At 38.4% G+C, this 25,630-nt stretch overlaps 2 protein-coding genes across 2 annotated transcripts; one reads left to right on the top strand and one right to left on the bottom strand.

The window, feature by feature from the left end:
• Window positions 1-5,154: 5,154 nt before the first annotated feature.
• Window positions 5,155-11,848, bottom strand: ifngr1l (interferon gamma receptor 1-like). The gene is made up of 7 exons (XM_058059126.1): window positions 11,680-11,848; window positions 9,317-9,443; window positions 9,021-9,202; window positions 8,762-8,955; window positions 8,511-8,670; window positions 7,513-7,628; window positions 5,155-7,428 (listed from the first exon to the last, which is right to left on the bottom strand). Exons 1-7 carry the CDS (start codon window positions 11,744-11,746, stop codon window positions 7,150-7,152), a joined length of 1,125 nt encoding a protein of 374 aa, XP_057915109.1. The 5' UTR covers window positions 11,747-11,848; the 3' UTR covers window positions 5,155-7,149.
• A 299-nt stretch (window positions 11,849-12,147) lies between these two features.
• si:ch73-52p7.1 (uncharacterized protein LOC100321084 homolog) lies at window positions 12,148-17,330 on the top strand. Its single transcript, XM_058058795.1, has 4 exons — window positions 12,148-12,218; window positions 12,586-12,635; window positions 12,740-12,787; window positions 16,113-17,330. Exon 4 carries the CDS (start codon window positions 16,172-16,174, stop codon window positions 16,934-16,936), a length of 765 nt encoding a protein of 254 aa, XP_057914778.1. The 5' UTR covers window positions 12,148-12,218; window positions 12,586-12,635; window positions 12,740-12,787; window positions 16,113-16,171; the 3' UTR covers window positions 16,937-17,330.
• The last annotated feature ends 8,300 nt before the right edge of the window (window positions 17,331-25,630 follow it).

Here is a 25,630-nt window from a genome sequence, read left to right as displayed (position 1 = left end):
AATGAAACACGTTTAAACAGAACAAAGCACTCATCCAGTATCATTCCTTGATCTAAATGACAACTATGGTGATCGGCACATTTTTAATACGGAATAATACAAATTTACAGAGATACAATTCTCTCTCATTCCTGAATCACAGTGAAACACAAGATCGTTATCCTGCTTCCCACCTACAAATATGGGGAATGACACAATTGTAATCTGGAATGACACATCTACAAAGAATAAAGCCTGCGTTCAGTGTCATTCCTTAATCTAATTGAAAAGTATGGGGAATGACAGATTTTTGATATAAAATGACACACATTTACAAAGAACAAAGGCCGCAAACCGTGTCATTCCTTGACCTAATTTATAAGTATGGCGACTGAAAGGCTTTAATGTACACTTATACATATTTACATAGAAGTCAGTTACCATTCCTTCTCAAAACTATGTTACAGTACATTAAAGGCCTGTCATTCGCCGTCTTTCACGGATTGAGGAATGAGAAGGAATGGTAATCGGATTACTTTTGTACTCGGATTACTTTTGTAAATGGATTACTTTTCTAATTTTTTTTGTAATTTTTGTAATTCTTTTCAATTTTTCTTGTTTTTCATTTTTTCTTGTTTTTCAGGAAAAATGAGAAAAAAGAAAAAAAGAAAAACAATAAAATTTAAAAAAATTACAAAAAAAATACAAAAAAAATTACAAAAAAATTACAAAAATATTACAAAACAATTACAAAAAATTACAAAAAATTACAAAAGTAATCTGATTACAAAAGTAATCCGATTACAAAAGTAATCTGATTTAAAGTGATCTGATTACTATTGTAATCTGATTACAAAAGTAATCTGATTACTATTGTAATCTGATTACAAAAGTAATCTGATTACTATTGTAATCTGATTACAAAAGTAATCTGATTACTATTGTAATCTGATTACAAAAGTAATCCGATTACAAAAGTAATCCGATTACAAAAGTAATCTGATTACAAAAGTAATCGGATTACTTTTGTAATCGGATTACAATAGTAATCGGATTACTTTTGTAATCGGATTACTTTTGTAATCGGATTACTTTTGTAATTTTTTTTGTATTTTTTTGTAATTTTTTTGTAATTTTTAAAATTTGATTACAAGAAGTAATCTGATTACTTTTGTAATTACTTTTGTAATCAGATTACTTTTGTAATTTTTTATAATTTTTTTGTAATTTTTTTCCATTTTTCTTGTTTTTCATTTTTTCTTTTTTCCCTCATTTTCCCCGTTTTTGTCTTTTTTCTAATATTTTCTCTTTTTTTCTCATTTTTCCTGAAAAACAAGAAACAAATGAAAAACAAGAAAAAATGAAAAAAATTACAAAAAATTACAAAAAGTAATCCGATTCCAAAAGTAATCCTTTTACACAAAGTAATCTGATTACAAAAGTAATCTGATTACTATTGTAATCTGATTCCAAAAGTAATCTGATTACAAAAGTAATCTGATTACAAAAGTAATCTGATTACAAAAGCAATCCGAAAGTAATCGGAGTACTTTTGTAATCGGATTGCTTTTGGAATCGGATTACGTTTGTAATTTTTTTTTAAATTTTTTGTAATTTTTTTCAATTTGTCTTGTTTTTCATTTTTTCTTGTTTTTCAGGAAAAATGAGAAAAAGAGAAAAAATGAAAAACAAGAAATTTTTTTAAATATTACAAAAAATTACAAAAAAATTACAAAAAAATTACAAAAAAATTACAAAAAATTAAAAAAAAATTAAAGTAATCTGATTACAAAGTAATCTGATTACAAAAGTAATCCGATTACTATTGTAATCTGATTACAAAAGTAATCTGATTACAAAAGTAATCTGATTACTATTGTAATCTGATTACAAAAGTAATCTGATTACAAAAGTAATTTGATTACAAGAAGTAATCTGATTACTTTTGTAATCGGATTACAATAGTAATCAGATTACTTTTGTAATCGGATTACTTTTTTAATTTTTTAAATAATTTTTTTGTAATTTTTTTCCATTTTTCTTGTTTTTCATCTTTTCTTTTTTCCCCTCATTTTCCCCGTTTTTGTCTTTTTTCTAATTTTTCTCTTTTCTCATTTTTCCTGAAAAACAAGAAAAAAATGAAAAAAAAGAAAAATTTAAAAAAATTACAAAAAATTACAAAAAAATTACAAAAGTAATCCGATTCCAAAAGTAATCCTTTTACAAAAGTAATCTGATTACTATTGTAATCCGATTACAAAAGTAATCAGATTCCAAAAGTAATCTGATTCCAAAAGTAATCTGATTACTATTGTAATCTGATTACTATTGTAAGCTGATTACAAAAGTAATCTGATTACAAATGTAATCTGATTACTATTGTAATCTTATTACAAAAGTAATCTGATTACAAAAGTAATCTGATTACAAAAGTAATTTGATTACAAGAAGTAATCTGATTACTTTTGTAATCAATTTGCTTTTGTAATCAGATTACTTTTGTAATGGGATTACTTTTGTAATTTTTTTTTATAATTTTTTTGTAATTTTTTTCCCATTTTTCTTGTTTTTCATTTTTTCTTTTTCCCTCATTTTTCCCGTTTTTGTCTTTTTTCTAGTTTTTTCTCTTTTTTCTCATTTTTCCTGAAAACAGGAAAAAATGAAAACCAAGAAAAATGGAAAAAAATTACAAAAAATTACAAAAAAAATTACAAAAGTAATGCGATTCCAAAAGTAATCCTTTTACAAAAGTAATCTGATTACAAAAGTAATCTGATCACTATTGTAATCGGATTACAAAAGTAATCCGATTTAAAAAGTAATCTGATTACTTTTGTAATCGGATTACTTTTGTAATGGGATTACAATAGTAATCAGATGACTTTTGTAATCAGATTACAATAATAATCAGATTACAATAGTAATCAGATTTTGTTTGTAATTTTTTGTAATTTTTTTCCATATTTCTTGTTTTTCATTTTTTCTCTTTTTCTCATTTTTCCCGTTTTTGTCTCATTTTTGTGAAAGTTGAAAAATGACATGACTGAAAAAAAATGAGAAAAAAGACAAAAACGGAAAAATTGAAAAAAAATTACAAAAAAATTACAAAAAAAATACAAAAAATATTACAAAAGTAATCAATTACAAAAGTAATCCGATTACTATTGTAATCCGATTACAAAAGTAATCCGATTACTTTTGTAATCCGATTACAAAAGTAATCCCATTACTTTTGTAATCAGATTACTTTTGTAATCGGATTACTTTTGTAATCGGATTACTTTTGTAATCGGATTACTTTTGTAATCGGATTACTTTTGTAATCAGATTACAATAGTAATCAGATTACTTTTGTAATCAGATTACTTTTGTAATCGGATTACTTTTGTAATCAGATTACTTTTGTAATCGGATTACCTTTGTAATCGGATACTTTTGTAATCGGATTACTTTTGTAATCGGATTACTTTTGTAATTTTTTGTAATTTTTTGTAATTTTTTGTAATTTTTTGTAATTTTTTGTAATTTTTTTGTAATTTTTTGGTATTTTTTTTGTAATTGTTTTTTTAAATTTATTGTTTTTCATTTTCTCTCTTTTTTTCTCATTTTTCCTGAAAAACAAGAAAAAATGTAAAACAAAAATTACAAAAAAAATTACAAACGTAATCCGATTACAAAAGTAATCCGATTACAAAAGTAATCCGATACTATTGTAATCTGATTACAAAAGTAATCGGATTAGTTTTGTAATCAGATTCTTTTTTTCTCTTTTTTTCTCATTTTTCCTGAAAAACAAGAAAAACCGAAAAACAAGAAAAATTGAAAAAAATTACAAAAAATATTAGAAAAGTAATCCGATTACACAAGTAGTCCGTTTACAAAAGTAATCCGATTACAAAAGTAATCCGATTACCATTCCTTGTTATTCCTCAATCCGTGAAAGACGGTGAATGACAGGCCTTTAATGTACTGTAACATAGTTTTGAGAAGGAATGGTAACTGACTTCTATGTAAATATGTATAAGTGTACATTAAAGCCTTTCATTCCCCATACTTTTCAATTAGATTAAGGAATGACACTGAACGCAGGCTTTATTCTTTGTAGATGTGTCATTCCAGATTACAATTGTGTCATTCCCCATATTTGTAGGTGGGAAGCAGGATAACGATCTTGTGTTTCACTGTGATTCAGGAATGAGAGAGAATTGTATCTCTGTAAATTTGTATTATTCCGTATTAAAAATGTGCCGATCACCATAGTTGTCATTTAGATCAAGGAATGATACTGGATGAGTGCTTTGTTCTGTTTAAACGTGTTTCATTCCGTATCAGAAGTGTGTCATTCGCCATCCTTGTGGGTGGCATGCAGGAATGACACCGTCTGTCCTTCGCCCTCCTGTCATTCGTCATTCGCCGTCCTTCCTCATTCGTTTTAGGGCCTCCCCCTTGTGGTGGCATGGAGGAATGACACCGTCTGTCCTTCGCCCTCCTGTCCATTCGTCATTCGTTTTAGGGACTCCCAAATATGCACCCACACACACACAACTTTGACTGGTAGATCTTTTTTAAATGTTTGAAATTTATCGCTATTCCACTGTGTTTTTGACCAGAAAAGTGCATTAGAAGCAAGTTGAAAAAAAATGAAAAAAACGATACACCCCCCCTTACGTTTTTTTTGTAAAAAATCACTAAATTCAAACTCTGGCATTTTATGGCATTTTTTGGGTGCTTCTGTGGCCCCTGTTGAGTGTGTGTGAGGTTTCCACTGTGTTTTTGACCAGAAAAGTGCATTAGAAGCAAGTTGAAAAAAACTGAAAAAAACGATACACCCCACCCCCCTTACGTTTTTTGTCAAAAATTACAAAATTCAAACTCTGGCATTTTATGCCATTTTTGGGTGCTTCTGGGTCCCCTGTTGAGTGTGTGTGAGGTTTCCACTGTGTTTTTGACCAGAAAAGTGCATTAGAAGAAAGCTGAAAAAAACTGAAAAAAACAATACATCGCCCCTTGCGGTTTTTGTCAGACGCTCATCACTGCTTGCAGTTTTATTTTGATGTTATCCCCCTTGCCAGTTTAATTGCACCCATGCTGTATATACTACTAATCGTTGAGTTGCCTGCTGACAAAAAGTGCTCATTTTTACAGCCTCCTTCTGAGAGAACTTCCAAAAAACAAACCAACACCACCACTGATTTATTTCTCACGTTGACTTTAATTAAAAAAAAAAAAAAAACTGTATGGAGTATGGAAGACCATGTGATTGTAAAAGACATTTAAACATGACAGACATAACTTGCAACTTGCTGTATTACTGTACTGTAATACAATACAATGCTCATATGGAACTGAGTGCCATTTCTGGTTCTATGGTTATCATCATGATCATAAAAGACTGAAATGAAAAGGTGACGCTCCAATTTGATTGGCTGTTGATGATGTTGTGAATCCCCAACTTGGGGTGAACTCAAATTGTACAACGTTCACAACATTCGGGATTTTGAAGGTTCCACTTTACAATTCGTAGCGTAACATACAAAAGTGCATTTTCTGTCTTTTAAAGACAACAGATAGTGGAATTATTAAAAAAATAATAATTTTAAATCAAGATAGTATTGATTAAAGTGTCTTTTCATTTGGGGACGGGGTTAACTACAGCACGAGGGAAGTGACAGTAGTAACAATAGTAGTCCAGTGCATCACCGTCAAGATGCTAAAGTCCCATTAAGGTGCAACATTATACGTGCAAATAAAAACCAAGCGCCTCCTGACCAGCACACTCAGGTTTTGGACCAGGTCACATGGAGACGGTCGGCTTTAAATGGACTTTGGAGGCAAAAAACGTTACCCCCCTCCTGCAGGCTCTGACGCATCTTCTGTCCTTTCCTCACTTCAATTCACACATCTTGTGAGCACAAAATGCGCTTAGAGAACTTGTACACACTTGTACACACAAACACAGCAGCGGACCTTGGCTTGGAAATATACCACAGAATAGAAGGTAAAGAAATAAACTCAGCCATGGTGGTGTAGTGGTTCACCTACACAAGAGCGCTCTGAATGCCATCAAGCAAAGGTGAAGAACATGAAGAGAAACACTGCCATCTAGTGGCCACGTTAGGATTCGCATCTTAATGCCTTTTATCTTTGTGGGAGGAAGAATCGATGTCTGGGCCTGTTTATATTTTGCACATATTTCATCAATTAATCACATTTATCCACTGTTAACTCGTATTTTATTGCAATTAATCGCAGATAGATGTTTTTATCTCCAAGCTGGGATGTAAATATTTGTGGTAAACTATTATTCCATTCAAATGGACAGTAGGTGCACAGCTTAAGACGCTGAACGATTCAATACTGTGTACAAAAACCTCAAAATAACTACACTTTGGAAATATGGGACACTGTTTGATTCCAAAAATATATATACAGCTAAAAATCCCAGAGTTTCTGTTTGACGTTTAATGTGAAGGGTGACTTGTCCCACTTTGTTTGCTGGTCCTTGAACGCAACATCTACATTTAAACCATCTAAATTTGACCATACTAGTATACTTTTGCATCATATTTGGCCCCAAAAGCTGCTAGTATGCGGGGAAGGCATAGAGGGAACATTTGACGACCTTACTAATCGTGCTAATGCCGATATTGAACAGTCCAGGCCGGTACTGGTGGAAAGTGGGTCTGTATTCAATTAGTGCTTTTCATTTCATGTTGCTCCTGTCTTAGTTTCACACTATATACATAATAAATACGTTTGAGTGGATCGCTATAATGTTTTTAGTGATGTGCTGAAGCTCTTAACCGTTGGCGAGCTAGCGCGTTGCTAATGCTAATTACTGTACATCCATTCTCATTTTCAGTCACGGTCATGATGACACAAGCCCCTCAAATAGCAGTCCTCGGCTATGCCCGTCCATTCTTTCTCTGTTTTTGCTCAATATTTGTTCCCACATCAAACCACGGTGTGGGCAAAAAAAATAATTTGAGCAAATAAAAGGAAATTTGACAGGCTTAACACACAAAACAGTAACTATTTCGATCTATTTAAAGCAAAGGAGAGCAGGATGTTCCTGTTGTAAATTAGGATAGAGTAATGCTAAACATTTTACCTACGACGGTTACACTCCAGCCAGTCGCACTTTGTGGTTTCTTCTTCAGGCCGCATGTGTCATCGTTGCTCGTAAGCGCTCTCCGACTCTTCCACGTCTTCCTCCAAGATGTCCCCGCCCATGTAACCACCCTGTTCCTGCTCCTGTTCCTCCTCCTCCTCCGCCGCCGCAGCATCTCCATCACCCTCCTCGCGATGGAGGCTATGTTGCTCGGCAATGGGGTTGTCAGGCGGTGTTTCATCCTGCACAGAGGTCGAGGAGAACCCCGTCTCGGGCACATCAGGCGTATCCTGGACAAGCCTCATGGTGCATGGTGAGTGGGGGGTGTCTGTGAAATCCTGTGGGATACAAAAGAGAGCCGAGGTGTTGCGATTTAGGGTAGACGAGGAAAGGGAAAAAACAAAACAAAACAATGAACGCACCAGGGAGGTTGGTGGAGGGAATGTGGCTTTGGTGCGTTTTCTGAAGTACATGAAGAGGAGGATAGAAACTCCAGCCAGGACCAGCAGGGACACCAACACAGACACAACCACTACATCTGTGGAAAAGAATAAACAACATAAAATGCTGCTTAACCCTGATGATAAATAATGATTTAGCACTGTTGGGACTTAAGGAGGTTCTAAGTAGAGCTTCAAGGCCTTCAAAGACCTGGTCTGGTCTTTCAGCGGCACAAAACTTCCTGTTTGGAATTAGCATGACAACACAAACATGGGACATTGAAAGGTGGAACAAGGTTTTTTTGGGATCTTGATGGCCCTGACGGCATCCAACGTGACCGGTGTTTTCCACAAGGGACAGCGGAGAGGGCGCCATCATGATGCTTCAATAAAACAATGGAGCTTCAGGTTGTGCAGGGGCGTCAAAAGGCAGTTGTCTCTGTGGAAATGCTTTTCCAAAAAGGATAATAAGCTCACTCTTTTGGACCATCCTGTGAGTTCCCATTATCTACATCCAATTGGGAACTTTAGGGGATGGATGGAGAGGGACGTTTATAAACGGACATCAGTTCCAGAGAGTGGGCGCCCTCTGTGACGCCATCTTCACCGCCTGGAGCAACATTCCCACCAGCCTCCAGCCTCATCAAGCATACATTTTCAGCTTTTTTGGGATATTTTCTTCTGATTTTAGAGGGGGGGTTTCGGGGGTCTTTAACTTTAACACTTGTTTGCAATGAATACTATTTTTTTTTACCACTCCCAATTCTTGCTTTTGTATTCTGAAGCCTGTCTTAGAACCTCCTTATGTATTTATGTGTATATATCTTTAAAATCTACATCATATGTATACATATCAAGCATGAGTTATATTTTGGGGAGTTTTACGCCTTTAAAGTTGTTTTTATTGGAGAAAAAAAAAAATAAACATTTCAACAAAATACATTCCAAGAAGTGCTGATGATGATTTAGTCTCACTCAACTGTTTCCCGCCACAGGATGGGCGCAGTAGTCCTGCGTCCCATGAACGCTAATTTTCTCCAGCTCCCCCATGATGGTCACACAGTGCTTCTGCTGGGCGACGTCCACAGGAAGCTTCCGCTCGCATACTTGCAGCGAGCAGCTCAGGTCGGCAAACTGCTTCTACATAATATAAAAGAGGACAGGCGGGCAAGAATGAGTAAAGCTGGTTAAACAGTACCATGATGTGGCCACACGGGGGTGCCGGGCCCACCTCGTTGACGGTGACGTCGTATTTGAAGACAGGAAGAGGGTTGTCGGGCTGCTCGTGTCTCCTCTTTCTTCTGCTTCTGGAGCGCAAAGCGGGAGGAAGTCTCTGGTGGTAAAAGAGCCACGGATGCTCAAAGCTGAGCAGGATGGTGTGGTCCTGTTGTTCCAACACGGTCACAGGTGGAAGGTCCAGAGAACCTGGATAACAAAGCGGACTGATTAAACTTCCTGTGAAGAGTAACTAGAAAGTTCTTTCAGCTCACATCGTTGGGTCGCCGGTGAGTCCATGTAGTAGCTGAAGATGATGCCGTCGGCTGGGGCGGGATCGGACTGGTCCTCCCCGAGGACGGCGGTCACAGTCAAGAGGTAATCATTGCTTGGGTCCGAGAGAAAGGACACGTCAGCTTGGAGGTTGGGAGGTTCCACCCACAGTGGATCGATCGCTCTGGAGAGTCAGAACAGAAAAACTACTGAGCAGGATAACCAACATTTACCTCAAATGCATCACGGCCAATTATGCAATTTGACAATTAACACATAAAAAACGGATCACACTAACCCATTTGTGTCCGACATCTGGCCGACATCCACCCTGTATCGGAGTCCTGGAGGCGGGTGGTCGTAGCTCCAAACCAATTTGTTCTGCAGGTTGCCGCAGTGCAGCGTCACGTTGCTAGGTGGCGCCACTGCAGGGACACAAGCTTACTCACTCGCTTATTTGTACAACGCAGATACCGGCCAGCCATCCATCAAACTACACAACAAAACATCTAAGACACCAAAATCTGAATTACGATCCAGGCTCTTCCAGACAACTCTTCAAGTGACGGAGACGCGAGAGCTTCCAAGAACATTCTGATCATTCCCAGTCCCTCCTCGTCAAAGTCACATTTCAGCCAGCATTTTATGGCAGTGAATATTGTCAGTGAATCCAGAGGAGATGTTGAGATTTCACACAAGAAAATAATCTTTGGACTAATATTTCTGTCCATTCAATAAAAATACTTTCTTGTTATTATAACTTGTCACATTCATACTGTTTATTATCTGTATAATCTGCAATAGCCATACTTATAGTCATTTATATCCCTGTATATATATCCACACTGTATCATAGTCACGTCATTGTACTACTGTACATATTACTGTTATTATAACTTGTCACATTCATACTGTGCATACTGTTTATAATCTGTATAATCTGCAATAGCCATACTATATATTCATTTATATCCCTGTATATATCCACAATGTATCATAGTCATAGCCTGTTATAGTTTGTACATATACTATCTGTACATTTACAGCTCTATTCTATTTCTTCATTTATTTACTAATAAGATATTTATAAATTTGCACTTCTGGTTGGATGCTAACTGCATTTTGTTGTACCAGTACCTGTACCAGTGACATGACAGTTGAATCTATTCTAATCTACTTTCGGAACATCCTACCCACCGTGATTGGAGAATGTCCCACTTACTGCACATTTTTGTGTGTGTGTGTGGGGGGGGGGGGGGGGGGTTGCCCATCATACACAATCCTTGCATGTCATGGGAGGTACATTTACTAATACCTATTACTCACAGGTACGTCCTATGATGTGCATTGTTAGCTAGCTAACGCTAACTTGTTTTCTCTCGTTAGAATGCACAGAGAAAAAAAAATTCTGAGCATGGTGATGTCATAAAAAGCACATTAGATGATTTGAACTGAACAAGTCTTATCATGCCCGTGCAGTCCATCGGTATCACTTTGTTTTCATCTTGTACACACCCAAGCCAAAAAAAAAAAAACGTCAACGTGAGAGTCGTCAAGATGATAACACAGCTAGAATCACGAGTCGCTCACCGCACCAACAGGGCTAGTCTGCTAGTCTCCCATAAACGCCACTTTCACTTCCTTGTGTAGGTTTACATTACAACAGTGTGGCTCATTTTTACTAAAAATACATTGACTGTGTTGAAATTTCATAAACGAGTCTTTTGATTCTCGAGAAGAAGCACTGCAGTAGGCTACAGGTGGAAACAAAGTGGAAGTAAATTGAGAGGGACACAGTGGAAATCCCCAGGTCAGCGTTTATTATGCCTGGGTTGGGAATATACTTCCATTAATACAGCCCTACCATGTTTTCCTGCACACATTTTGCATTGAATCTTTTTGTGCATGTATTCATTGTATTGAAACCCCCAGTTAAGGTCTGCAATTTGCAGAAATGTGATGAGCAAAGAGGGGAAAAAAAAGCTGCATCACAGTCAGCAGGCCTGCAGCAACCCAATCCCATTATTTGCATTTCATTCTTGGATTTTACCTTTTTAATGACTGTATTTAATATTCCCTTAATTTGTTGTATAGAATGTGAGTAACATAAGTGTTCATTTAGGTATAAGGTAGGAATTAGTAGGAACGGAACACGTTTGAAGTTGACCTTTGTTTCATGTCCGAAACAAATAAGCCATAGCATACTACTACACAAATAAACCTCCACATGCACAGGCCTACGACATGGCATGATATTGCATTTCGAAGAATGCAATGTGCCTCAAGTCTTGAGTAAGACTGAAAACAGCAAAGAGGAAATGATTTGAGAAAAAATTTGGGGTTTATTCGGACAGCGGTGTGTGCGTGTGTAATGTCGAATGATACAGCGGCACAATTAATACAATTCGTTATCTAAACGCCCATGCTGCACAGTACAAGATTAACACCACCAACTTTCGACGTGAATTACCGACCTACAAATTGGGAACATAAAAATACAATATATACATTATAAACGCAGGGAATTCACACCGTGAATACACTTTTAAGCAAACCTTTAATTCAAATCACGCTAACGTTAGCTTAAATTAAGAGGTGTCTTGGTCGAGTGCCTGTCGGGAATGATAGATTCCCTATCAACGCTGTTTTTCTTCTTCTTACCTTGTGCCACCGCCATGTCTAAGACGATGAAAACGCCCAAAAAAGTCTTCAAACGTGCCTGACCCATGGCCGCAACGAAGCCCCACTAAGGACACTGCAGTTTACGCCCAAAGAGTAGCAAGTTCCCTGTGCGAGCCGACTACTCCAACATGGATCCCACTTCCGCTGTTGCCTTCAATGACCATCGGAAATAAAAACACCCATATAATCAAGCTATAGATTTATTTTATATTACCATTAAATTGACGTCGATATTAAATATGTAGACTACAGAGTAAGGAAGAAACAATACAGCACTAAGTATAATACAATTTTATACTCTATCTTCCATTACACGCAAATCCTAAGTAGTCTACTGTTATACAATTTAGAAATGTCCTTTTTTTATGAAAGCCACCTGGAAACTACCGGCAGAAAACAAATAAATAAACAACTTTCTTTTCAACGTAATAGTATTAATATAGTGTGTTTTGTCAACATTCTTTTGAAATTGTGCATAATTTCATTTCCAGCGTGAAATGTAGAAATCCACGATGAAGGTTTGTTGAATTTATTAAAGTTGTTGCTTGGGAAAAACTGAAACATTGTATAAACACTCAAGATTGTTAGGCCGAGGCTAATGTGAGCTATGCTAATGGCCTAAAACGTTTTAAACTAAAACTTAAAAATGTAAAATATATAAAAAATATCAATATAAGGAAAAAGCAAGGCACCCACATTTTTCATTATATATTGCAGGCCATAGCAAACAACTGGAGGCAGGTTAGTCATTTTTGAAAAAAAAAAAACAAAAAAAGTAAGTAATAAAAAATAAGATAAAAAGTCAAACACACACAAAAAATAAAATATTAAAAATATTAAAAAAAAATATTTTGTAAATTTTGTCTTGTAAATCCTTCTTTTCAGTGTTTCTGCACAGAAGCAAAAATGGATGGCCGGGTGTGCCTAATGAAATGGTAAGCATATGGAGTGAGTGTACTTTGAATTAGAGCTTCCTCTGTGGGATACGTCCCCCTCATCCTGACGTCAGCTGGATGTGGGATATTTTCTTCCCATGCAGCTTGGAACTGACGCATTCGCATATCGGCTGTCTCAGAGGCAACCTTGGGTGAGTAGACTACACCGTACACGAATACTACTACTACTACTACACACACAGAAGTACTTCTTAAAGTTTGTCCAGCAGCTGACACCCGGAGTGGGTGGAAAGGAAACACAAGATGATGTATATTCCTCACTGCATTCCTGCATCTGTGTTATGTAATAGGCAGCAACACTTATGAAGGCACGATGGGACATAGCACATGAACTAAACACACAGTGTGTACACTTTTTTTATAACAGCCGCCTATTTACTCTTAGAAGATTCTGCAGCTGGAATATTTAGGGTGTTCCGTGATACTCAAGTGTTGTGACTCTTACAGTCTTGTGGTCAAAGAGCAGAAAGAAATGTTAAAATGTTCCAGTTGGGTTTCGTACTGCTTCTTGAGTGTGTTTTTGAGTCGTAGAGAAGAAACAGCAGCACATGAAATCATCTCCTTTGTGTGTTAGTTAGATCATTCTTTCTGGAAGTGTGATGTGATCTACTACAGAAAAACCGCAGGGCTTGGCCTCGGTACTCTGGTCCGGACCAGACATCTGATTAAACAACACTGGTACTTTTGTCATGGGATGAAAAGCTTGCACAGTAAAGAACGTTGATTGTCACAAAAGCTACCCAAATGGTTCTACACAACTGGTTCTACCATATCTTACTTATTGTGTGGAAATATGGGGTAATAACTACAAAAGTAATCTTCACTCGCTAAATGTACAGCAAAAAAGGCCAGTCAGGATAATTCATAATGCCGCCTACAGAGAACATACAACTCCTTATTTCTAAAAATCACAAATACTTCAACTTGCTGATATAGTTCATCTTCAAACAGCTAAAATAATGCATAAGGCTAAAAATAACCAATTAGCTAAAAATGTCATCCAACACTTCTCTACAAGAGAGGAGAAATATGATCTCAGGGAAGAACTACATTTGAATATATATATATCACTATATTGACGGTTACTATGGTACTCATTATGTCATTGGATGGTCATATCACCTCGTACTTCGGTACGTGATAAAAAAACAAAACAAAAAAAAAACTTGAATTATATTAGGAAAGCAGGAAGTGAACAAATGTAACAGTTACTGATTGTAAAAGTACCAGACGGAGGGGTAGGATTTAATAAGCTTTGCTTCTTCCTACTCCTTTTGGACATGTGGAACTGTGAACTGATTATGGGATGCATTCAATTGTAATCTGATGCATGTTCAAATGAAATTCAACCATTACCATTACAATTACCATTACCAAATATCCATCCATCCCCCTTCTATGCTGCTTATCCTACCGCGGCTATGCTGGAGCCTATCCCAGCTGTCTTCGGGCGAGAGGCCTGGACTGGTGGCCAGCCAATCACAGGGCACATATAGACAAACAACCATTCACACTCACATTCATACCTATGGACAATTACTAATTAACATAACATGCATGTTTTGAGGATGTGGGGGGGGAATCAAGAATCGAACCCAGCTTTTCCCGATCTCCACTCATTCTTGATTCTCAACACAAATATATGTACCATAATTACTAAAAAAACTGACCTATTGTTTATCATAAAATAAAACCAGCAAATATGAACGGTTGCTTTGAATTGCGATGGAATGTAACATTTTACTGTTGTTGCCTGTAGACTGGCTGCTTCCAGTGGGAAACTCCGCTTTGAAAACCTCTCTTGAAGGGTTAGAATTTCTCGGTTTGGCTGAAACATCCAAAAGAGGCAGTCAGTTGACCACTACATTCCTTCTTTGGCCTTGTCTGTGAACTTAAATGTACAACACCAGCCTGAGAACATCTCATTTTTTTTGTGTGTAAGAGAGAGACAGCGGTGCTCTTTAGACGTATATTTTAGAACAATTATGTCCAGATTTTGGAATGACTTAATGACACGCTCATGATCCCAGCCATTCGCTGTTTGAAGGCCAAAATGAACAAAGCAGACACCATCCCACTCGGGATGATTTTATAGATACAGTTTGAATGTTTCTTCTATGAACGAGCTGATACATCATCATCATAAATGTGCTAATATTTACTCACAAGATCATTAAAACATAAAAGGCAAGTTTTAAATGTACAAGTTTATCCAAAAGACGGGTAAAAAAATGCCCCAGCCCCCACCTCGACGTGCACTTTGTGTGTGCAGCTGTTCTTGGCAGCACCCAAACCACCATTTGAAAGATTCATTTGTGAGGGTGCCCAGTCATCCTTTTGGAATTGAACCCAACTTTTTTGCTTGTCGGCTTTCTTGCGCCATCTGTTGTCTTTGTCCTCCCTCGCTTCTTCGTGAAGGGGCGATCAAACGTTCATGTCAAGCGTAGATTTGCGTGTTAAATGGTAGTTTAAAAAGAGGGAGGGGGGGCTCCATATTGGTTGCCCTTTGGCTCACATTTTATTTGAAATGTGATGGTGGTCGAGTGGTTAGCACGTAGACCTCACAGCTAGGAGACCCGAGTTCAACCCCACCCTCGTCCATCTCTGTGTGGGTACTCTGGTTTCCTCCCACATTCCAAAAACATGCTAGGTTAATTATCGACTCCAAATTGTCCATAGGTATGAATGTGAGTGTGAATGGTTGTTTGTCTATATGTGCCCTGTGATTGGCTGGACACCAGTCCAGGGTGTAGCAGTCATCTGGGATAGGCTCCAGCATACCCACGATCCGAGTGAGGATAAGCGGTAGAAAATGAAAGAAAGTGTCAAAATATTAAGAATCTTCATCATCTTTATGAGACCCGAGTTCGATTCCGCCCTCGGCCATCTCTGTGTGGAGTTTGCATGTTCTCCCCGTGCATGCGTGGGTTTTCTCCGGGTACTCCGGTTTCCTTCCACATTCCAAAAACATGCTAGGTTAATTGGCGACTCCAAATTGTCCATAGGTATGAATGTGAGTGTGAATGGTTGTTTGTCTATATGTGCCCTGTGATTGGCTGGATAGGCTCCAGCATCCTCAAGCGACCCTCGTGAAGATAAGTGGAAGAAAATGAATGGGAAAGGATCCTCCTGTTGTCTGGCTTCATCTACCATCCATCCCTTGACTCTACTTTTCTATCTCAACCCAACCGCTCGAGACAGACGGCCGCCTCACTTAGCCTGGGTTTCTCCAGGAGGAATTTTTTTTTGCCTCCGTCGTCTCCGTTTTCATTTCTGAGCGTGACCTTCATGTGTAAAGTCCCATGACATAACTTTTGTTATGACTCACATGTTCGCCTCATTCTCAATAGTCAAGTGTAAAAAGAAGTTAAGCAAATATAAAACTATTTACTGTATACGTCATATTCTACTGTCTACTAAATGAGTTCTTTTGTTGGATTCGTCTTCATGTTTCAGGCATCCCATTAAGAGCGACTACCAGTCAAGATGGCCGCCGAGCCCCGTCCCCAGCAGTGATGCCGTCCCTTGCCCCGCCCGCCCCCCTCCTCTGCGTCCTGCTGTGGGTGTCGGCGGCCCTCCAGCGCTCCGACATGCGTCTGGCCTACGTGACCCACAACAGCTTCTTCTGCTACTCGTGCAGCCAGGAGCCCAAACCCTGCAGCGTGGCGTCGCTCACCGACTGCCGATGCAAAGACATCTCGCTCACGGCGTTGCATCGCCCGCAATCGCCGTCCTCGCCCGTTTTCAGCATGAAGCACTTGACCGTTTGGTATACGTCACCTTGGAACACGGCTCGCCTGCTCAACAATTCAGAGGTGAGGCACCTCACGTTGATGTACTGCGGTCCGGGGGCCCCCAGGGACAGAGGAACCCCCCTTCAGGAGGGACACTTTGCTGTGCAGCACCTGGAGCGGCTGAGCGTCATCACTTTCCCAAACATGGACACCGACAGCGACAATGACCTCCATTTTGACACAAACAGATACACAAATGCACACCTGAGCCAGAACCCCCGCTTGGAAGCAGCGGTCCCCGCTCCCCAGGTGCAGGACATCTACCTGGGCAGGGAGCAGGGCGCAGCGTACCAAGAGCAGGCCCGGCTGGGAATCATACACAGCTCAGTGCTGCAGGGAGGCGCACACGTCAAAGTCTATACGGTCCAGACGCACATCGACAGCGACGGGACGCTGCCCTTCCCCGACCTGCGTCTGCCTAAACTACCGGAAACATCCGTCATATACGTCAGCTTTGTGTACGGGAACGAGGAACAGGGGGGATGAGCTCACCATTTTTTGAAGGAAAAATGCACTTTAAAAAAATGTTGGCCATCTTCCACAATCCTTATATGAGCCATCAACAAATACTGCATGTCTCTCTCGTTTCTGCGTATTCTAAAGATATAAAAACAGATAAAAGGATGCAGTCGAGAATGCGTCTTTTTAGGCAGGGAACAAAGCTTACTTGTTGCAATAACAAATACAATAATATAATAAAAAAAATAAAAATAAAAAACACTCATAATGCATCTTAGTGTAAATTGTAAATATATGCATAATTTGTATCTTTAAGGCTTTTTATTATATGATGTATTTAAAACATTTTTATTCTAATCTCTGATTTCCATGAGAAGGCCAGTAATGTAATTATTCGAAATATTGCAGTAACTACAAAACACCACTAAATGGCAGCAGATACATTTGAGTGTCACTTCAACTTCATGCTACGGCGATCAAAACACATCCAATGCACTAATAAGCAGGGCTTCTTGGACTACATTATGTATATATTATGTGTATTATGTTTATAAAGACAGATGGAGGTCAAAATAGGGTATACTGCACAATGGATGATAATGTTATTGCACTTTATTTGTATGTGTATGTGTGTAATTGTACATTTATTTGAATGCAAAACAAGTAAAGGATGCTTTTTTTTCTTGTTCTGTAATAAAATACCCCCAAAATCTGTCGCAGCTGTTTTGCAAGTGTAAAAAGAAGTCTACTGTTGTTAATATTACAACATACAACAAGGAATAATGCGCAACTTCCATCCATCCACCTTCTATGCCGCTTATCCCAGCCGTCTTTGGGCGAGAGGCGGGGTACACCTTGGACTGGTTGGCCAGCCAATCACAGGGCACATATAGACAAACAACCATTCACACTCACATTCATACCTATGGACAATTTGGAGTCGCCAATTAACCTAGCATGTTTTTGGAATGTGGGAGGAAACCGGAGTACCTGGAGAAAACATGCAAACTTCACACAGAGATGGCCGAGGGTGGAATCGAACCCGGGTCTTCCCGATCTCCTGACTGTGTGGCCAAGATGCTAACCACTCCTAAGCACACCGTGCGGCCGTCAAATTCAGAGTTTCAGGACTTCAATTTATAAGTACTGGTAAATCTCGCTATTGGTAGCATATGATATGATATGATATTATACAATATATGATATGATATAAATACGAAATGTGAAATATGAAATGTGAAATATGAAATATGAAATATGAAATATGAAATATGAAATATGAAATATGAAATATGAAATATTATACAATATTATATACAATATATATGATATATGATATGATATGAAGGCAGCATTGATTCAAAATTCAGTGCTGAAAAGCCAGAAAAAGGTGTTTATACTGTTGTTGCTAAACTGCGGTGCCATTGCCACTGGTGGTACACAGGCTCCATCATATTGGTACTCGGGAACATCTAAGAATAATATTAGACTTATTATTAAAGAAATTCCTTGAAATTGAATACATATTAAAATGACCTCTGAAATAATCCTGTTAAACTCACCTCATTAAAAAAAAAAGCTAAATATTTATGAAGTGGTTCCTGGTGTAAAATGTTTAAGAAGCCTGCTGTTCCTGGACTAATTATTGTATTTAGCACCTCATTGGTCATTACTCACTGCAGCTGACACGCTACATGGCTGCACGCGTCTAAATGCGTCGTGCACGCTTGCTTGGGAGCGCTCGCAAACACCTGCCGCCGAGACGCACATTAGCATGATAAGCATACCTCGTTAAACGCCGCTGTGAATGCTCACTGATGCCGCCTGTTGATCCCGCACCTGAGAGGTCAACGCACACTGCAGGGCAATTACCGCTTTGTTTGTGTGTTAGCGGAAAGCCGAGCTGTTCGACGCCATTGTGCGGATGATGGGGGCACAAAGCTATGGACCGGGAGACGTTTGCAGCCCATTCTAGAAATATACTTCAACAAGAAAATTAAAAATTAAAAAAGGAAAACAGAAAAAATTGAAAAATCATCAGCAATTTTACAAGAATAAAATCAAAATATTCTGAGAAAAGAATCTAAAAGGAAAAATATGTCATTTTACAACCATGAGGTTGTACCATTATGAAGAAAAATAATCGCATTTTAGTTTAAAGCCATAGAATTAAGACAAAAAAAGTTGTAATTTTTGAAAAAGTCAACATATTCTGGAAATAAATTCAGAATTATGGGAAGAAAATATACAAAAATAAAGTTTTAAAAGTTGGAAAATAAATAAAACCCCATCAGAAATGGAACAACAAGAACAGAAAACAGATGAGAATAAAGTCAAAATATGCAGAGGGAAAAAAAGATGTATTCTAACTAAAAACAAATGTCTTTTATGAGGTTAAACTCGTAATATTCTGAAAAAATATATAATTTTAGTAGCATAAAGTTGAAATATTCAAAGAAAAAAATAGGTAAACGTTGTAAGACCATATTATGAGTAAAAAAAAAGTAGTTTTTGAAATATTAGGAGGGTGGAGAGAATCAAAATGTTATGAGAACAAAGTCATATTACAAAAAGAACATTTATGAAAATTATTGAGGGAAAAAAGTAGAATTATTTTTTTTCATTATTTTCATGCCAGGGTTTTAGAACATGGCTGATATCCAGAGTTGTGGCAACTCCAGCTGAGGAAGCACAGAGTAAAGCTCTGCATGGGAAAGAGCAGTGCAAGCAAGTGAGCAGCAGTATAGATGTTCCTCGGGAGTGACCAGGATGGACAGGATTGGAAAAAAGATCAGAGCAAGAGGCGGGATTATGTTTCTTTAAGGATGCCGAATATGGGACTGTCAGGAAGGGGAAGAAAAAAGAGACCAAAGTCTAGCTATGGTTGGAGAGACCATGCAAAGTGGTAGTACTGACACAGGAAGATGGCAAGATGGAAAACACGCCTATAGTAGAAGTAGAAGACTTCTTGACTCTGCTGCAAAAACACTAACAAAGATGCTCTATATGACAGGAGCGGTCTGCTGTTTGTAGGATTCTGTCACAGACCCATTCTGGGTGGTCAAAAATATTTACTTCCAATATTTGTACTTAATAAATAAAATAATAATACAATTAAATAATAAAAAATACCTCAGACTAACAGAAATTTTCATTGAAATATTTAATGTAATTTAAAATATTTAAAAATAAATACTATTACTCTTATTTTATAGTATTGACTTCTATAGGCGCATACATTGTATTGTTATTTTAAAAATCACCTAGGCTACTTTAATTTAGGTTTAAAAGGTTAATTTAATTAACCTTAATGATTGTGGGGAAATTATCCCAGGATGAGATCAGCTGACCCCCCCCCCCCCCCCCCTTCCTCCTGCCCCCCCACCCTATATGATCAGAGTACTGTGCCGTTTCTAGGAATCTGTTACCAAAATGTTCATCACTCTGAACTGAACTCTGTCCTGATGTCGTTCATAGCCCAGCTTTGGCCCCTGTGCCACCGGTTGATTACCTCCGGTGTATATATATAGAAAACAATTAGACTTTAATAGTCACTAAAGGGCTCTATCAGTGTAAATATTGATGTCAGGCTTAAATCGGTGGCCTCCTCCCTCTCCACCACGCTGCCGCCGTCTCCTTGCCGGCAGTTTGGCACTAAAACATTTTTATAATCAGACGTTATTGTTGCGGGAGATGTGGCCATGTTCTTCTTTTGAAAAGGGCAAATCAGCCATAATTCAGTTTATAAACTGCGGCGCTCGGAGGGGAGAAATGCCTGGATGAATATTCATGAGGGCCTCTACTGCCGCGCGCCGTGATTCATTAGGCATATGTAAATATCACTCACTTTAATTGCCCCTAAACTGACTCAACATAATGTTACCATTAGCAAATTATTACTTATTTGTGATACTAATGGTGCGCCATATATGGATGCAATTACAGTTACTTTTATTCATGTGTGTGTGTGTCTGTGTGTATGTGTGTACAATTAATTTCTGTGACAATTTCTGGACTTCAGTGTGGATTCATTCACACGTTTTCCACGTCAGCTCCAATTTACTTCTCCAGACTGGAAAATGTCTTTTTGCCCCTAAAGTGTAAACATTTGAGAAACTCATCAAGAAAACAAATCACACTGCGAGCGACAACAAATGGTGTGAAATAATGTTGTGTAATTATAAACTACAGCTTTTGCGGCAGAAGCTTGCATCAAGATTATTGTTTTTTTTTTTTTTTTTTTTACTAATAATCTCTGCCACAGCTGTCTGAGTATCAATTATTCAAAAAGTGCGATAAAGTGTAGTACAATCAAATTTAACTGGGCTTGCCTCTGCGTTATAAACAAATTAAATGACTTCCAAATAGTAAAAATAAGGATTTTTACGGTGCAGTCGTCAGACAATGATTTAATATACATTATGTATCCAATGAAAAATAGAAAATATATGATATCTTTAAATTCAATCACAAAGAAGTAGACATTTTACAGGAAAATGTGATTGTAATATACTCTAAGTGTTTTCAAATTGAGGACAGTGTAAACCAGGAGTGTCCAAAGTGAGGAAATATTCAGCAACATTTTGTTTTTTTTACTGCTTCTGGCATATTAAAAAAAATGAAATTAATTTTTAATTTATTGTATAGATTAACTGAAAATTCACTGACGTGAATTTTAATTTTTTTTTTTTAATCTGCAAAAATGTAACATCATGTAAAGTACATTTAGTAGAATGAATGTAAGCCAAACTGGACGTGCCACACGTTTTATAATAATGCCACCATTTTAATAATAAAATAAATAAATAAATAATTAAAAAAAAAGGCCACCCTGCCAGTTGCCGTCTGCCTCGACCGCAGGGCCTGGAGATGTTTTATCGAGGCAGCAGCAGTTTGAAGCATCAGCCATGACAAAACAGAGGGAACGAAAGAGAGAGAGAAAGACTGGGGGAGAGATAAATAACTTGCTGTGTGTGTGTGTGTGTGTGTGTGCATCTGCGAGAGAGTGCGAGGGAGCTAATAAAGTAAGGTGATGGATGATCTCCTTTCCCCCAGAGGGAGCAGCACCATGTAAATTGGCCCACACAATGCATTATGGATAAGGCAGTTGAGATTATAGCTTGTTAATGTGTCCCTCCCTAGTTCTCTACCCCCCGCCCCCCACCCACACCGCTGCCACCCCACCACCCCCCTAACGCCTTCCTCTCGCATCTTGTTGGCCCTCCATCCCTCTGTTTGGGCTCAGGCAGTGACATGTTCGCCTCATTGTCGGGGTCTTTTGGGTGCAGATGGAGAAGAAGCTGCTTTATGTGTGTGTGTGTGTGTGTGTTTGTGTGTAAGTTTTGTAGGCATCACGGGGACACGCTATATATTAGCTACATTGTGTCGACCCCGTGAGATGAAGACCAAGGTAAACATACACAAGCACCGAGGGTCGTTTTCAAAGCCTTATTTTAAGATGTGTAGTGAAGCCCAATTTGTGTATATATATATATGTATATACAGGTAAGGGCCAGAAAATTAGAATATTTTCATAAACTTGATTTATTTCAGTCATTGTGTTCAAAAGGTATAACTTTTACATTATATTTAATCATTGCACACAGACTGATGCATTTCAAATGTTTATTTCTTTAATTTTGATGATTATAGGTGGCAACAAATGAAAATCCGAAATTCCGTGGGTCAGAAAATTAGAATATTACCTAAGGCCAATACAAAAAAAGGATTTTTAGAAATGTTGGCCAACTGAAAAGTATGAACGTGAAAAATATGAGAATGTACAGTACTCAATACTTGGTTGGAGCTCCTTTTGCCTCAATGACTGCATTAATGCGGCGTGGCATGGAGTCGATCAGTTTCTGGCACTGCTCAGGTGTTATGAGAGCCCAGGTTGCTTTGATAGTGGCCTTCAGCTCTTCTGCATTTTTGGGTCTGGCATTCTGCATCTTCCTCTTAACAATACCCCACAGATTTTCGATGGGGCTAAGGTCAGGCGAGTTGGCTGGCCAATTGAGAACAGAAATATCATGGTCCTTAAACCAGGCACTGGTAGATTTGGCGCTGTGTGCAGGCGCCAAGTCCTGTTGGAACGTAAAATCCCCATCTCCATAAAGCAGGTCAGCAGCAGGAAGCATGAAGTGCTCTAAAACTTGCTGGTAGACGGCTGCGTTGACCTTGGATCTCAGGAAACAGAGTGGACCGACACCAGCAGATGACATGGCACCCCAAACCATCACTGATGGTGGAAACTTCACACTAGACTTCAAGCAACGTGGATCCTGTGCCTCTACTCTCTTCCTCCAGACTCTGGGACCTCGATTTCCAAAGGAAATGCAAAATTTGCTTTCATCAGAAAACATAACTTTGGACCACTCAGCAGCAGTCCAGCTCTTTTTTTCCTTAGCCCAGGTGAGACGCTTTTCGCGCTGTTTCTTGTTCAAAAGAGGCTTGACACGAGGTATGCGGCAGTTGAAACCCATGTCTTTCATGCGTCTCTTGGTGGTGGATCTTGAAGCACTGACTCCTGCAGCAGTCCAGTCCTTGTGAATCTCCCCCACATTTTTGAATGGGTTTTTTTTCACAATTTTCACCAGGGCGCGGTGATTCCTATCGCTTGTACACTTTTTCCTACCACAGTTTTTCCTTCCCTTTGCCTCTCCATTAATGTGTTTGGACACAGAGGTTTGAGAACAGCCAACCTTTTCAGCAATAACCTTTTGAGTCTTGCCCTCCTTGTGCAATGTGTCAATGGTTGCCTTTTGGACAGCTGTCAAATCTGAAGTCTTCCCCATGTTTGTGTAAGCTTCAGAACTGGACTGAGAGACCATTTAAAGCCCTTTGCAGGACACCAGGTGTCTTCAAAATTGAACCCTTTCACAATATTCTAATTTTCTGACCCACGGAATTTCGGATTTTCATTTGTTGCCACCTATAATCATCAAAATTAAAGAAATAAACATTTGAAATGCATCAGTCTGTGTGCAATGATTAAATATAATGTAAAAGTTATACCTTTTGAACACAATGACTGAAATAAATCAAGTTTATGAAAATATTCTAATTTTCTGGCCCTTACCTGTATATATACACAGTCTATATATTTTAAACCGGGCTGCACGGCGGTCGAGTGGTTAGCGCGCAGACCTCACAGCTAAGAGACAAAGGTTCAATTCCACCCTCTGCCATCTCTGTGTGGAGTTTGCGTGGGTTTTCTCCAGGTACTCCGGTTTCCTCCCACATTCCAAAAACATGCTAGGTTAATTAGCGACTCCAAATTGTCCATAGGTATGAATGTGAGTGTGAATGGTTGTTTGTCTATATGTGCCCTGTGATTGGCTGTCCACCAGTCCAGGGTCTACCCCGCCTCTCGCCTGTATCATCATTTAAAAAACAAACAAAAACAAAACTTGTGCTTAACAGGAGACCTTTAAGGGTGTTAGCAAAATCCAGGGTGGATGACATATGTCTCCAGAACCCCCCCGGTTGATCCTCCTATGAGGCTATCCCCCTGTTAGACTCCCCCTTTTATTCCAGTGCTCCCTGCCTCCACCTTGCGGGCCCGTCCAGGGACCTGCAGGCCATCTGTTGAAGAACTGCAGCAGCTATGTGTCCGCCTGTCGCTAACTAGCCATAACATCTATGCACGGGTATGTGTGTGTGTGTGTGTGTGTGTGTGTGTGTGGGTGTGTCGGCTTTACACAAGATCATTTGCAGGGTGTGTGTGTGTTATGGAATCTTAGGGATGATATCACTTTTTGCATATTAGACCAAAAAGTAAAAATGGTAGCGTTATCACAATGAAAACATCAAGCAGCAGTTTTGATCCTTATTGCTATTACAACATTGGTTCTGTCATAAATACACATTACACTATTTTCAACATGATGGAGAAGCTTGGTGTGTCTGAAATAATCTAAATCAGGGGTCTCAAACTCAGTTTACTTGGGGGCCACTGGAGCTCGGGTCTGGGTGAGACATCAGGTTTTCCAAACCCCCCAAAAAACGCATTTATTAAAAACAAAAAAATGTAAAAAACTTTGCTTTGGTTCCAATTTTCTACAAGAAAAGCTCTGATAAAACATTCCACTGTTCTAAAATATCTTACTTTTTATTTTTCTACACAAAATAAGATGAAAAATAAATAAACAAATCAAGAATAAAGAAAATCAATCAATCAGTAATAAATAAATATAATAATAATAAAATGGCAAATAATAAAAACTTAAGAAACCACATATAGTTGGTGGGTAGACAATTTTTTTTTTTCAGATTAAAATTAACAACGCATTATTAGAGCCCTGTAGACATGACAAAACACGACTATAGTCACATTTAGTATACTCTTTTTATTTACAACATATTGCGCAACTGCAAGGTCTTGAGACACATGCTAACTCGCAAACTAGAGAGCTAGCGACCTAAACGGTAGCCTTCAAGTTATTTCCTTTAAACTTAAATAGCCAAAAACTTACCACTTCCACACAGATAGGAAGGATAACTATTAACAGTTATTTAACCTTTAACATGAACATTAATCAAACGTAATAATTTTTTCTGGGTACATGATACCATACAGCATCCATATCAAACTTGCGCGGGCCGCACTAACATTAAACTTTCGTATCAAAGCGGGGGCCTCAAACTAGTGTCCCGCGGGCCGCGTGTTTGAGACCCCTGATCTAAATGAAGACACTGTGTGTTAGTGTGTGGTGGGGCTGC

Source organism: Doryrhamphus excisus, chromosome 20 (assembly GCF_030265055.1).
Source record: "Doryrhamphus excisus isolate RoL2022-K1 chromosome 20, RoL_Dexc_1.0, whole genome shotgun sequence".
Lineage (NCBI taxonomy): Eukaryota > Metazoa > Chordata > Actinopteri > Syngnathiformes > Syngnathidae > Doryrhamphus > Doryrhamphus excisus.
This window is presented reverse-complemented; position numbering and strand designations above follow the sequence as displayed.

Bases quoted from the DNA above. Each gene is read 5' to 3' on its own strand.
- ifngr1l (XM_058059126.1), bottom strand. From the start codon at position 11,746: ATGGGTCAGGCACGTTTGAAGACTTTTTTGGGCGTTTTCATCGTCTTA. The intron at 8,671-8,761 runs GTGGGCCCGGCA...TATATTATGTAG, and splicing joins ACGACGTCACCGTCAACGAG to AAGCAGTTTGCCGACCTGAG. The intron at 7,429-7,512 runs GTGCGTTCATTG...TGTATCCCACAG, and splicing joins TCCCTCCACCAACCTCCCTG to GATTTCACAGACACCCCCCA.
- si:ch73-52p7.1 (XM_058058795.1), top strand. From the start codon at position 16,172: ATGCCGTCCCTTGCCCCGCCCGCCCCCCTCCTCTGCGTCCTGCTGTGG.